This window comes from Apodemus sylvaticus, chromosome 13 (assembly GCF_947179515.1).
Source record: "Apodemus sylvaticus chromosome 13, mApoSyl1.1, whole genome shotgun sequence".
NCBI lineage: Eukaryota > Metazoa > Chordata > Mammalia > Rodentia > Muridae > Apodemus > Apodemus sylvaticus.
Genome location: NC_067484.1, coordinates 36,046,205 through 36,061,700, shown reverse-complemented (window position 1 = coordinate 36,061,700; position 15,496 = coordinate 36,046,205). Strand labels below are relative to the sequence as shown.

Below are 15,496 nucleotides of genomic sequence, written 5' to 3'. Positions count from 1 at the left end.
TCTGGGGTGCAGGGAGAGAGCTGATTCCTACAAGTTGTCTTCTGACCTCCACAAACACATGCACACACATACACACACTAAATAAACAAGTGAGCATAAAAGTACCACAGGAACATAATTTTTAGAGTATATGGGAGAAAATAACAACTTCTTTAAATAATAAGATATTGATGTGTTAACCCTCATTTCAGGTAGTAGACAGGATATTCTTATCCTAGTTTTTTATAGGTTTGGAATTTTTTCAGGAAAAATATAATGATTTATTTATTTTTATTTTAGGTGCCTTGGTGGGTGTTTTGCCTACATGTATGTCTGTGCGAGGGTGTCTGATCCCCTGGAACTGGAATCACAGACAGTTGTAAGCTGCTGTATGAATGCTGGGAATTGAACCTGGGTCCTCTGGAGCAGCAGCCAATGCTCTTAAGCACTGGGGCAGGTCAAGGGCCACTGGGGAGAGGCTCCAGCAGCAGGCTTTCTCGGGTGATTCTCAGATTCTGAGAGGATTCTCAGATTCCAGCCCCTAACTTATCTCAGTGAGCCTCCTAAAAGACTCACACGTGTTCTTAGGGGCCAGTTCCCTGGGCCCTGGAACAGAACCCTCAAGTCCTTCCTGAGGAAAACAATCTTCAGACCAAATGTTCAGGAAAGAAACAGCTCAGAGGCTAAGAATAGACATAGCAGGTGGGAGCCTCAGGGAGCAACGGGAGGACTTTACCTGGACCGTCCATCTGCTCTCCCTAAGGGTGTCCTGAGATCAGACAACTGTGGGCGGGTATTTTTGGGAACTCCATTCTAGGCTGACACTCCATGGGAAAGAGCCAGCTGCCTCCCAGGGACAGCTGTCACCATAGTACAAACCAGAGGCCTAGGGGGCCTTAAAGAGATGACCGCGTGTTTTTTAATGTCACCAAGGAACCAGTGCAGAATGATGGAAGCCACTCACATTTGTGGCTTTCTTAAAATAGCGTATGTGGCAGCTCATGTAGATAATAGGAATGGAAGGGTAACACAGAAGGCTGAGGGAGTTTGACCAAAGACGGCTTCTTACATTCTCTTTGAAGTGTCACTGGCTGAGGTCTTGCACAGTTGGGCAATTTTTTTGAAATACCCAAATCCTTTGCTCTACCAACCCCAGCCTAGACATCTACCCACAGAAATCTTGGCTCAAGCAAATGCTAAACATTGTTTAGCAACTCCATGATTACACACACACACACACACACACACACACACACACACAGAGTCCACCAATAGAAGACTAGAAGAATACAGCAGACTCTGGGAGCTGTCCTGGAGCAAGCTCTATGCAGCCCTGAAAGGAACACGGGAGGATCGCTCACACAGTCGTGAGACAATACTCACAACCACGATTAAATAAAAGTTCTAGAATAGCATAGGAATCTCTTTAAAAGCATCATCACCTCCTGCCTGATTCTCTACCGGCCTCTGTATCTCTCTGTCTGTAACTATATAGAAGAAAATTAAATAGAGAATGATAATCCCTCCAGAAGGCCAACAGACAATGGACTTCATTTGAGTCCATTTTGTTTGAGTATAATTTGAATGTTACTTCCATATTTAAACTAAACACAATTAGGTGATAAAGGAGAACAGGTTATTTGCCTTCTCCAAACACTGCTGTGTCTGCCAGCCTTCTAAAACGCTGGTTCCCAGGTCTGCCCCCTACCCCCTTCTGCTAAGGCTCTTTTCCCACACCACTCTGAAAGCTCCTTCCTAATATAGAACTTCCTGACCAGCCTTTGTCTTAAAGGACAGACTACCCTGACAACTGATCCACACAAAGGTGAAGTCAGTGCACGTTCAGAGTCCATGGTCTTACTTTTCTACCACTGCGATAAAACAGCCTAACCAAGGCAACTTACAAAATTTTAAAAAGAATTTATTTGGGGCTTACAGTGTTAGAGGGTTAGAGTCTGTGATGGTGGAACAAAGGCATGACAGGGGCTCTACCTGGGAATGGCATATCCTACATACAGACCTGTGCTACAGAGACTAGCTCGGGTCTCACATGTCCCTCTGAACACTCAGAGCCTGAACAGGGCCTCAAAATATACTGTGATTCCAAGAACCAAAATACTTCTGTGACTCTCAGACTATCCAGCCACACAATACACTGGGCTTTTTTTTTTTTAATTTCTTTTTTTAATGATTTGTTTTATGTATGTGAGTACACTGTAGCTGTCTTCAGACACACCATAAGAGAGGAATCAAACCCCATTGCAAATGGTTGTGAGCCACCACGTGGTTGCTGGGAATTGAACTCAGGACCTCTGGAAGAGCAGTCAGTACTGTTAACTACTAAGCCATCTCTCCAGCCCACTACTAGGCTTTTTATACACCACCTTTTATACAAAAGACTCGGGCTATTTACAAGGATGTCATCCATTCTCATTTCCCGATAGTGGGTGAGCTATCATGTTACTTTATCCTTAGCGCCTCATACACAGGAAGTCAGGACTGCCTTCCCTGTGGGTTGTGGTCCCTGGGTGCACGCACCCTCTGCCCCTTCATCTTCTTGGACTTCCTTTTTTTTTTTTTTTTTTGGATTTGGTTTTTTCGAGACAGGGTTTCTCTGTATAGCCCTGGCTGCCCTGGAACTCACTCTGTAGACCAGGTTGGCATCGAACTCAGAAATCCGCCTGCCTCTGCCTCCCAGAGTGCTGGGATTACAGTCGTGCCCCACCACCGCCCAGCTATTTTTGTACTTCTTAAGCAGAGCGGCTTCGAGCTTTTCTTTCCTGACCTCTAAACTTACTTGCTACCAAGAGAGATGAGCTAATTTTAGAGTGCCTCCTCGCAGCTTCCGGAGCTCCGGAGCCCGAGTGCGCACTGAAATCCACGTCGCTAGAAGAGGCTCTCCCTTCTTTGTCCTTCATATTAGACCTAGCATTATTCTGACTTTCCCTGGTTCCTTTATAGGTGGGCTCCATCTTCCAGAATCTATTGCAAGATAATAAATATATTTAACACTTGGTATAAAAGGAGACTATGCGACCAGCAGGCCGGCTGAGAGGACTAGAATAGCCGGGACTTATTTAGCGCCCCTTGTGTCCTGTGGCCAAGCTCCACCCAGCCCTGTTAGATCTCCCATCAGACCCATAAGGAAATTGGTTCTGAGACATGAAGTGGCTCTCACAGGAAGGTGCTGAGCCCGATCTGCCACCATGCGGGTGTGACTCCGGAGCTGCAGAAACAGGTCAAACAACAACCTCGTTGCCAACTAGTTATTGCTTCTAGCATGGCTGAGGCGAGGGAGGTGGGATGGAACCCATGGTAGGCATCCCACTCTGGCCAGAGGGGACTCACATTCCCGTAATGGCAACATAGGCAGATAGTTTGCAAAATGCTATTTCCACAGTCTTTTCTCGATTGGCTACAAGACTTGATCTGAATGGTTGGGAAGCCCAATGACTTGCCCTTCCCTTGCTCCGGAGCCCTGTGACTACCATGTGAACAGCAGCTACAGGAAGCACACAGGCCATGCGTCCAGACCTGAGCTGGCTCTGTGTCACCTCTGTGGAGGAGCCCAGCAGGGTCAGCAGAGCTGACGTGCAGGAGTGCTGGGCCACAGGTCGGAGGCAGGAATGCCCAGCCAAGAACAGAAGGTTCTCTTACTGAGCCCAGCTAAGCTGACAAGGTGCAGAAGTGTAAGCTAGGGAAATGTCTTATTTTTAATACTTGCACATTTATTTGAGTATATATGTAGGTGGGCACGTGTGAGCCACAGCACATGTGTGTGGCCAGAGACAACTTGCGGGAGGCTGTTGTCTACTTCTACCATGTTCTGGAGAATGATTGTAGGCGGTCAGGTGTGGTGGTAGCAATCAAGTGCCTTACATTAAATAAATAAATAAATAAATAAATAAATAAATAAATAAATCTTAAAAAAAAAAACTCAAGTGCCTTTATCCACTGAGCCACCCTGCCTACCCAGTAAATGTTGTTTTAAGGTATTGAGGTTTAAGGTAGTTTGTTACCTAGCAAAAGCTACTGAGAACCGTAATCTCCTAAAGCTAGTCTATGTTCTACACAAGATCTGCTGTCTCCCTTTTACTACAGTCTCCACTACTCCCTTTTGTCCTACATTGGGCTCTAGCTTTCCTGGTTTTTATAGTCTGCCTCACATCCAATAAATCGCCCTACAAAAGCCTGTGTTTCTGAGACCTATGATATATATATATATATATATATATATATATAATTTTTTTTGAGGAGAGGATCTCAGATATGAGTATTTATGAGTATTTGAGAAAGAGACACTGGTGGAAGGAGGAAGAGCCAAGACAAAGGGAAAGACGAGGCAGGTGAGATCAGCTTCGCTTCACGCCCCGTGCACACGCCTGCTCAGCACTCTTCTCTGGGGCATAAAGGAGCAGGTGCGTAAGGTCAAGATGGCTTCCTCTGTCCTTCCACCACCACCCTGATTTCTCAAGCCTGGCCGTCAATTTCCACTTGGCAAGCTTCTTAGGTTGTATTTGTGGCTTCTTGTTGGTTCTGGGCTCTCACTGTTGTGGGCTTTGAAGTATTTTGTGTGTAAGCAGGATCTTGCTATGTGACCCTGGAGCTCTCTATGCACAACAACCCGGCCTCAAGTTCATAGAGATCCTCCTGCCTCAGCATCCTGAGTAGTGGGATTAAAGGTGTACAGTATTGCGTCCAGCCAAGTTTGGGTATTATGAGCTATGGTCTTGCTATGTAGCCTAGGTTAGCCTTGAACTCATACCAATCCTCCTGCTTTGGCTTCTTAAAAAACAAACAAAAAGAAAACAAAAACAGCTACCCTATGGATGAAGAGCTACAGCCAACTAACAGCTTCCAAGAGTAGAATCAGACTTCTTCCAGTATGACCCTCCTGAGAGGTTATCTAATCCCTTGAGTCAGCCCTTGTTTATATCCATGATCTCAGCTCATAGGCATATGAACAACACTACACACATTAAGCAGGATACGTATATGCATATGTGTGTGCATATATATACATATATGTTACATATATACATGTGTGTGTGACAATAATAATTAAAGAAGAAGAGGTCCCGAGTTTGAGAGGTAGCAGAATGGGACCCCAAAGGAGTTGGAGGCAGAGGAAGGCGGGGTGGGGTAGGGTGAAATGATATAAGTGCAGCACTCATGGATGAAATTATCAAGAAATGTGAAAAAAAGAAATATTAAATTTGTGATAGAAGGGAAATAGTAAAATGAGAACCAATCATGAATAAATCACACAAACAAGAGAAATCTGTTTTTTCATGCACACACACACACACATCTTTATATAGAATATAAAGATATATTCTATATCTTTAATATAGAAACAGAATGAGTCACAAGAAAAGATCCACAAAGGACTCTTCGGTGTCCAAAGAGATGGCCAACTTGTCATAAGATAAAGACAAAACAAAGCCAGACGGAGCCACCTCCTGACCTGACTCAGGACAACCCTCCTAAGGTTCGGTGACACGCTGCACTGGAAAGGCTGTGGGGGGCAAGTGTGTGCTGCTAACAGGAATATAAATGGGCACGCCTTACAGAGAGGTTTCAGTTACACCCCACGTCTGAAAAATGTACCTTGCAGCAGAGTAAGATGACCACAGATCCTGAAAAAAATGCCGTGCCTATAAACTGAGAGAGTGAAAGCAAACCGAGTGCCCACCCACCGACATGGGTCAATGAAGCTGGCTTGACCACCTGGTCAAAGGATGAGGAGCGACATGTGTTAAGTGGAAGTTTAATTTATCCACAAAAGAGATAAGTGTAACCGGCTTCGGGTTATTAGTTTAGCCAGGGATGCTGGTGCATGCCTTTAATCCCAGTGCTCAGGTTAGGGAAACAGAGGCAAGCAGAGGATCTCTGTGAATTCCGAGGATAGCCTGGTCTAAAGAGAGAGTTCCAGGGTAGCCAGAACTACCGAGAAACCCTACTGTGAATAGAGGTGGAGAAATAGAAGTAGTAGTTTAAAAAATGATATGTGTTCTTGGTGTGGTAGAGCACACCTTCAGTCCTGGCAGTTTGGAGGTAGAGGCAAGCAGGTCTCTGAGTTTGAAGCCACCTCGATCCATGAATTGAGTCCCAGGAAAGCCAGCACTACACAGAAAAATCTTGTCTGGAAAGACAACAAAGAAAAAGAAAGAGAGAAAAAGAGAAAGGAAGGAAGGAAGGAAGGAAGGAAGGAAGGAAGGAAGGAAGGAAGGAAGGAAGGAAGAAAGAAAGAAAGAAAGAAAGAAAGAAAGAAAGAAAGAAAGAAAGAAAGAAAGAAAGAAAGAAAGAAAGAAAGAAAGAAGAGGAAGAAAGAAAGAAGAGGAAGGGAGGGAGGGAAGGAAGGAAATAAGATTGTACATTTGTAACTACTTATACATGCAAAAGAACACCATCCATAGAAATCCAACTGACAGGAAACACGGGAGCATAAGGAATCTGTGGAGCCTTATTTGGAGACCACTGCGCCGTAAGCACCGCTTGGCAGCAAGGCCTTCCTGGCTGAGAGAGAGAGGCCTGGCTGCTGACCCAGGCCCTGAGCAGCCTGAACAGACCGGAGCGAGCAGGATGGAGGTTTGCACTGTCCCCAGACATGCTACTCACACTGCAGCTTCGATGACGCCCTGGATCTCCTTCTGCAGTTCTGGCTCCTTCTGGTACGCCTTGACCAGCAGCAGGGCCTGGTCATAGCTGGCACAGTAGACTTTGTAGACTCGTTCAAATTCGTCTTGGAATTCCAGGAATAAGTTACCTGATGGCCAGCAAGTAAAGGGTTATCAGTGGTCAGTGTGTATGTCCCTTACTCGGGGTTGAGAGGCAGAGTCTGCTCTGTGGTGGTCTGTTTCTACTGTTCATCCATCTCACGAAGTTGCTGAGTGGGTAACAGAACGGTATCTTAAACTGTAGGTCATGACTCCAGGTAGGGCTGGCAGCAGACCTGAATGTGGGGTCTGGGAAAGTTCTGCAGGAGTTAAAATTTTCCAAACACAGGGCAACTGGAGATCAATTCTAAAGCAAACTCGGCATGAACCTGAGGCATTTCTGTCCGTGCCTACCTGTGCAGCCTCCTGGGACTTCGCTGCAGCCTTGGTTTTGAACACACGCACCATCTGCATTTTGTTCTGCAGGTGTGCATGCTGCACAGCCCCGGTGAACACTGCCTGCAGCACATCTCGGATCTGAGACTCCTGCAAGGTCTGAAAGGAACTGCAGCATCTTCTCCATATTACAAAGTTTTCTGCTCTTACAGAAACCAGACAGACAGGTTTCGTTGTGGGAAACCTTTGATATGTTTCTACTCCCATTACATATGTATCAAGTTAGTGTATCTTGGACCACTTTGTGATAGAATACCTGATTTTAGGATTTTCTGCTTGAGGGGGTTGGAGAAATGGCTTAGGAGTTCATAGAAGTAATTTGCCATTCTGTCAGAGGATCGGTGCTTAGGTCCCAGCAGCCACACCGGGTGGCTCCCAACCAACCACCTGTAACTCCAGCTCCAGAGAATCCAGTGCCCTAGGGCTTCTGGCCTCTAGAGATACGTTAACACATATGACATACACACATACACACACACACACACACATACACACAGAGAGAGAGAAACATAAATAAAAATAAAAATAAATAAAATTTACTGCTTGATTTGAGTTTCATTTTTTAAACGTGATCAAAATTTGGCTTAGAATTAGGACAGAACTTTCATCAATTTTTTTTTAAATAAAATGACCCCCCCATACTTCTGACATGTGTACTACAGATTCAGACAAAGTAGAATTCTCAACATTAATAATGATCAAATCAAAATATTGATCAACTCAGAAAAAAAACCCTGAAGATCTTTTATGTCCTAAAGTATCTGATATTCAACCAAGATTTAATTTTTAAGGTAAAAATAAACACATATATCTCACTAGAATGCAAATTTGTTTTCATAATTTTTATTGTTGTTGTTTTTGTATTTAGACAAAAGAGGCTCACTATGTAGCTCTGGCTGGCCTCTTCCTCCTGAGTACTGAAATTAAACTCGTGTGACATGATACCCTGCTGCCTTCTACTTTAATAAATGAAAACATTATGAGTATGAAAGACATGTATTAGCTGGGTGGTGGTGGCGCATGCCTGTAATCCCAGCACTCTGGGAGGCAGAAGCAGGAGGATTTCTGAGTTCGAGGCCAGCCTGGTCTACAAAGTGAGTTCCAGGACAGCCAGCACTACACAGAGAAACCCTGTCTGGGGGAGGGGGGGTGGAAAGGCATGTCTTAAAGTAAAATTATTTTTGATTATCAGTAAATGTTCAGTTTTGGGTTTTAGTTTTGGGTTTTTTTTTTTTTTTTTTTTTGTCTTGCTTTGTTTTGTTTTGTTCCATTTTGTTTGGAGACAGAGTTTCTCTGGATATCTCAGGCTATATATCTTATGGAAGACCAGAGATATAGACCAAGCTGGCCTTGAACTTAGAGATCTGCCTGCCTTTGCTTCCTGTATGCTAGGATTAAAGATGTTCGCCATCACTATCTGGCTTGCATATCTATTTTATATAGCCATATACTCCACCCCTGAGTTGTGTAAAATTTTCTTAGGTACAAAGAAGCTGTGAGTAGAGCTGGATCCTTGTGTAGGCAGCAGGCTGATAAGCTACCTGTGCAGCTTGAGTGTAGTTTAAGAAGCCCTGTGTAGACGGCAGGCCAATAACCCATACAGACCGGTTGAAATTACCTGTGCAAACTACCTGAGACCAGCACTGCTTCCACTGTTGGATTTTTCAAGTGTGGCAATATTTGATATAATGAGATCTCCTGGGGCTGAGGTTCAAGATGACATATGAATGTACATAACATTTTATATATACCTCCAACACAGTTCTTGCTCAGTTCTGCCCCACTTTATTTTTCTCTCCTATTTCTGGTGGTTTTTTAGCTGTGATCCACCATACAATGTTAGGTGTGAAATTTTCTTCCCGTGGTATCATGTCAGCTTTCAAATTTTTCTGGATTTGTTGCATCCATCTTAATTGCCTGTGGCAGGCAGTGGTGGCACCGCCTTTAATCCCAGCACGTGAGTGGCAGAGACAGGCAGATCACCAAGTTCAAGGACAGCTCGGGCTACAGAGAGAGTTCTAGGACAGTCAGAGTTACACAGAGAACCCTGTGTCAAAAAACCAAGACAACAACAAAAACCAAAACCAACCAAACAAAAACAAAAGACATGGGGCTGGAGGCAGAGGCAGGCATATTTCTGAGTTCGAGGCCAGCCTGTAGTCTACAGAGTGAGTTCCAGGACAGCCAGGGCTACACAGAGAAACCCTGTCTCTAAATAAATAAATAAATAAATAAATAAATAAATAAATAAGATTGACTGCTCTTCCAGAGGTCCTGAGTTCAGTTCCCAGCAATCACATGGTAGCTCACAGTCATCTGATGGGCTCTGATGCCCTCTTCTGGTGTGTCTAAAGACAGTTACAATGTACTCATATTACATAAAATAAATACATCTTTAAAAAAAACAACAACATTGTTTTGTGCCTGTTGTAGTTTCCATTCATTTCCCTGTAATCAGCAGGCGGAACACCCTCACACACTAATGGAATATTAAAAATCTCTATGCAACTTCTATTCAAAATGCTGTTTTCATCATTTTAAAAAAAAAATTCTTCTGTCCTACAGTTAAATTGTGTCAAACACCTTTTATAAAGAAAAACAGTGTCTGTGTTGAACATGTGAGACCTTTTCTTGCTGTCCCCACCTCTGAACAGCACAGCATAACAACTTTCTTGAACAGCAACACCTCTTGCAGGGTGCTGTCTTAAGTCCTCTAGCGAAGATACAGGGGAGTTTCAGGAGGTTCGTGTTAATACTTTGCCATTTTACACAAAGGGTCTGCATGAGCACCTGGGAGGGTCTAGAAAACCAACCCTTACAGATACCAAGGGATGACTATGGATTACAGGCGTCAAAGTAAAGACAAATAAACATCAAAGACAGGTATGTGGGGGGAGGTGTCTATTTGAAGAAGGCTTTACAGCTATTGAGACCATCTGCCAGAGAACAGAAGTAGCCAGTCCCAGGAAGCCCAGGGGAGGGCTGACTCTCAGGCTTGTGGATGGTCCAGGTTACCAGAGTCAGGTAACCCTGGCCTGAGGAAAGTCACAGACCCTGGTGCGCCTGGGAACAGAGTGAGTCAGACACGCCGGAGCGGAAACAAGTGGGGCACTAAAGCCAAGTTGCCCAGGGCATCGGCGTGAGTCGGGTGCAGCCAGGCACTCAGCCTGTAATCCAGGGGTGGCCGGAAGTGGGGGGAGAGGTTTGAGCTGGGGTCTCCTGTCAGCTTAATTTCAAGAGCAGGTACAGTAAAGCTAGAACAGGCGGAGAAGATGAAACAGACCCTGAGCGATTTCCTAAAGTGTTCTGTGTCTTCTGATAGGAAACCGGTTACTAAGAGGGAGCAGGTGGAGCAGGGTGGGAAGGGTAAGGGAACAGGGGTAGCACTATAGGCATAAGAGACAAAGACGGCTGCTGCATTAAAAACAAGGTTTGACATAGTTCTGATGCTTAGTACCACAGTCGTTTTTCTATAAGCCTAACAGTGCTCTAAAAAAAATAAAATCTGCTAATTAAAAAGAAGAAGGAGGGGAGGAGAAGAAGAAGGAGAAGGAAGAAGGAGAAGGAAAAGGAGAAGAAGAAGCAGCAGCAGCTGGAGAGATGCCTCAGCAGTTAAGAGCACTTACTGCTCTTCCAGAGAACTGGGTTCAAATCCCAGCACCCACATAGCAGCTCACAACCATCTGTAACTCCAGCTCCAGGGGGACTCAATGCCCCTTTCTGGCTTCCGCAGGCAGGAGACACTCATGTGGTCCAGAGACATGCAGGCAGGCAAACTAATCATACATATAAGAAATAAAAATAAACCATGTTGAAACTAAACTAGGAAACACTGTGGCTCCAGCATCTCCTCCCAGATACGCGTGTTAAAAGCTTTGTCTCGAGGAAGACGTGAGTGGGACCACGGGGATCAGACACTACATGAGTGCCCTGTGGCCTCTGACATGCCCAGACGAAGCCTTTCCGCGTTTTCCCTGGAGCTCTGGAGCTGGCCCTGCAGTAAGCACAGGCTGAGGACAGAGCCAAAGGCAAGCAAGCCGGGGAGTACCTGGGTCTTCTGCTTACCAATCAGGAGCACTTGGTCCTCTTCCTTGCAGGCTGTCTCCTGCAGCCCGTGAAGGAATCTGCTGCTGACTTGGATGATGTCATCGATGTTTGAGAACAGGATGTCCAGATCTCCTGGTGGCAGCTGGAAGCAACAAAAATGCAGAGACTGGGGGCCTGGAAGGGAACTATCGGGAGCAGACTGGGCACTCATGCTATCTGGGGTCCTATCACTCTTGGGAAGACTGGCTGCCCAGTGCAATGTTGGGAAAGTTTTGGGAATATTATATGTTAGGTATCCGTATTGCTTAACAAGCAAGAGACAGCAAGAACAGTGTGTCTAGCACGGAAGGAAAGCTTAAGGGCATGGGGGCTGGTTTGAGGCTGGGCAAGGGGTTAGGGACGTGATTTGAATGTGAACTGTTTCCCATGGGCCCGTGTATTTAAACATTTCTTCCCCAGCTGGTAGCACTATTTGGAAAGGCTATGGAACCTTTAGGAGGTTTAATGGAGGTAGACCTGAAGGTTTTTCAGCCTGCTTCTGCTCCTGCTCCTGCTCCTGCTCTTTCCTTGCCTATCCACTAGCTTGTTTAATTCAGCACTCGCTGCTCTTGCAGAGGACCCAGGCTCCCAGCACCCACCATGGTAGCTCACAACCGTCTGTAACTCTGGCTCCTGGGAAGCCCACAAACACACATGCACTTATATAAACATATGCTGACAAACACTCACACACCTAAAAATAAATCTTCAAGGGGCTGGAGGGATGGCTCAGTGGTTAAGAGCACTGGCTGATTTTTCCAGAAGATCTAGGTTCAATTCCCAGCATCCACAAGGCAGCTCACAACTCTGTAACTCCAGGTCCAGGAGATCCAACACCCTCACACAGATAGACATGCAGGCAAAACACCAATGCATTAAGATAGATAGATAGATAGATAGATAGATAGATAGATAGATAGATAGAAGATAGATAGATAGATAGATAGATAGGTAGGTAGATTGATAGGTAGATAGGTAGATAGATTTTTAAAATTAAAAATAAAATGAATCTTCATAAATAACCTTGCAAAATTGAGTTACATTAAGAAGACAATGAGATTTTCATAATATTTTAAGTAAGTTTGCTATTTTATGTCAGACTAAATTCATAGTTACCCTCAGCCTCTATGGCTAATAGGCTGCAAGTTGGACACACCCAAGTCATTCAAGGCCTTGCTGAAAGCTACATGGCCAATCAATAAAGACCTGCAGCTTATATCTAAGACCCCTTATATCTGAGGGGTCTTAGAGACAGCTCACTCCTGCTCCTATAAAGACAGGCTGTGGGGCCACATGCGTACCTGCTGTAGGTGGCTTCTGATGTCAGAGGCACAGAGTCGGAGCATGTGCAAGTAGGAGACTTCTGTGTCAATGAGCTCTCTGATGGCCAGCCTCTGATGGAGCAGCGATCTGTCCTCAGAGCCCTGGCCTTCCTGCTCAGGACTCTCTGACTTGGAAGAGGCTTCATCTGCTCCAAAATCAGCCATGTCCACACGTTCTGGGAAAAAAAAAAAGACTCAATGTAATTGTAAGATGGGTCTGTCATTCAATATCCTGGGAAATGTTGTTCCTAACTTGAAGCCTACTCATCAAGTGGCCTAAAACATTAGTTGCAAACAGAGTCAACTGTTTGTTTACTGTTAGCATTTTCCGGTGGTGTCTGAACAATTATGAGAGGACAAACAACAGCTCAGGTTATTGATGATGTTGGAAATTCATTTCCAAAGGGCTGCCTGCCCCTGCCTTGAGGCGCTGGTAAACTGGCGCCATTACAGTGATGCAGAGGTGGAAAATAAAAAATAAATAAATAAATAAATAAATAAATAACAGAAAACAAAACAATAAACAGCACGCGGTATGGAGAGAGGCAGAACGAGGGATATGTGATTGGCAGCGACCGGTGAAAGAGAGCACTGAGGTTGACTGCTGGTTGTCCAGTAGGGTCGGTGGGATGGTGTACAACAGCCTGGTGATTAAGCAGATACAGAGTAAGCCCCTAGACCTGCTTCTCAGCTGCAGGATCCCCCTAGCTCTGGGCAACGATGAAGGCCCAGGATGAGAAAAAGTTCACTTTCTGGATCGGACCTCCTCTAAGGACCACTATGGTCCTCGATGCCCCCGAAGGCCAGGTTGGTGTCTGTGGTCCATGAGGCTGCCCAAGGCAGGATGAAGCGTGAGATTCACGTGGACACAGGCATGTGTGCGTCTCTGACACCGCCTGATCAGGCTTTGCAGCCTGGGGGATGGATTGGGTGGGGGTCCTGATGTGAGTGGTATGTGTAGCCACCTACAGCCATGTTTGAGGCCCTGTGGTCTCTGCAGCCACTGAGGGCCATGAGTGGGTTGGTGGCCAAGGGTCGTGTTGATGCCTGTGGTCTGTGTTACCACTGAAGTCCATGCGGATGTTCATTGTCGGAGCAGACACCTGAAGCCACGATAACGTCAATGCGTGCGGGAGAGCTGACCCTGCCCCTCTCCAGCCACGGCATGGCTTCTGGAGAGGATGCGGGTGGAGAACAAAGAGAGAATCATCCTCCCTTGGGGGCAAGGGGTTGGCCACTAGGAATGTGAGCATGCTCTGGTGAGTTCATAGACAACACAGAATGGACTTGTCTTTTTCTTTCTTCTTTTTCCTTCTTTTTGTTTTAGTGGGAGGGTGTCATGTGGGAGGAGGGTGGACATGGGAAACTGGGAGGTAAGCACAACTGGGGTGCATGATATGAGATTCCCAAATAATAAAAAAAAATTAAAAAATAAATTTATTTCCCAGGGATCAATGTACTTTCCTAAAATCACTTTAATTTTTTTTCCAAAGTTTGCTCCAGAGCCATTCAGTCATTCAGGCATTCATTCATTCATTCATTTTAAAAATACTTTATGCTGGGGGGGGGCTAGAGTGATGGTTCAGCGGTTAAGAGCACTGACTGCTCTTCCAGAGGTCCTGAGTTCAATTCTCAGCAACCACATTGCGGTGCCTCACAGCCATCTAATAATGTTGTCTGATGCCATTTTTGTGTGTGTGTGTGTCTGAACAAAGTGACCATACACATACACACACACACACACATACATACATACATACATACATACATAATGCATACATAATGCATACATACATCTTTTTAAAAAATACTTTATACTGGCTTCATGAGGCCATGCCATGTAACTATATACATGTATTGGGATCACATTTCCTTCCCGTAAGCAGCAACCCTTCCCTTTCGTGCCTTCCCCACTGTACCTATATGAAACCGAAGTTCACAGGTGAATGAAGACCTGTGACAGTATAGGCCATGATAGTCCCCGGTGCATCTGTTTTCCTATAGATGACACAACTGCATTCTTCCTCATGGCTAGAAAGAAATCCTGTACATATCAAAGGCCTTTCCCTGGCTGGTGGCCGCCCAGGTTGTTTCCATTGCTTAGCTACTGTGAAAAGCGCTACCTTAAACTCTGATGAGTATGTGGCTCTGGGAGGTGCTGACTTGGAGTTCTGTCGGTGAATGCCCAGGGGTAGCATAGTCGTTGACCCAGATTGCTTTATTTGACTCAGCTAAGTCCTCTCCCCATTTCTTCCCACAGTTCCCGGCTCTCACCCTCAACCATGACATAGAGCCTGTGGCCAAGTGATTTTCTTTTTTTATTTTTTTTTTCCTCTTTTTGGTTTTCTGAGACAGGGTCTCTGTACAGCTCTAGCTAGCTGGCCTGGACCTCACTATATAGACCAGGCTGGCCTCGAACTCAGAGATCCACTGCCTCTGCCTCCTGAGTGCTGGCATCAAAGGTAAACACCACCATGCCCAGCATTGCCGGGTGGTTTTTTTCAAAGGTCCCAGGACCATGTCTCTGGATGGAGACCTCCCTCCAACCCTGCCATCCATTCACATTTATCCCGGATGTCCTTCCAGTCTAAAGTCCCTGAAACAAGCTGTGGTTGTGGTATTCATTCCCTGCTGCCCACAGCATCATAGTTCCTTCCTGCTCAGCCTCATTCACTCCCCCAACCGCACCCCACCCCATCCCCCCACCCCCACCCCTACCCCACCCTGACAGAAGCCAGTGGTGCTTCTACTGCACTTGCTGCTCCCTCCCAGGCTCCGCCCTGCAGTATTCTTCTTCTTCCCTGTGCCCATTCCTGGTCCTCACCCTCCTCAACTCTGAAACTCCCGCCTACTCGTCATCTCAAAATGTTAAAACTGAATAAATAAGGCCAGCATATGGACAAGATGACCTGAAAAAAAAAATCTTTCTACTATGAAACACTCAAGAGAAGCCACAACGGATGTAACTTTAACTCCAGAGCAGGGCTTACAAAA

The 15,496-nt window shown here is 45.5% G+C and overlaps 1 protein-coding gene across 2 annotated transcripts in view; it reads right to left on the bottom strand.

The window, feature by feature from the left end:
- Positions 1–15,496, bottom strand: part of Arhgef37 (Rho guanine nucleotide exchange factor 37) — a 47,695-nt gene that overhangs the window by 18,537 nt on the left and 13,662 nt on the right. The window contains exons 2-4 of one of the 2 annotated variants that reach the window (XM_052155726.1): positions 12,482–12,678; positions 11,160–11,283; positions 6,601–6,748 (exon numbers count right to left, since the gene is read on the bottom strand). In XM_052155726.1, the coding sequence (XP_052011686.1) occupies positions 6,601–6,748; positions 11,160–11,283; positions 12,482–12,667 (458 nt within the window). In that variant the 5' untranslated portion in view covers positions 12,668–12,678. Of the gene's footprint in view, positions 1–6,600; positions 6,749–7,052; positions 7,533–11,159; positions 11,284–12,481; positions 12,679–15,496 lie in introns of those variants that run through there. The other variant, XM_052155727.1, reaches the window with a different exon arrangement.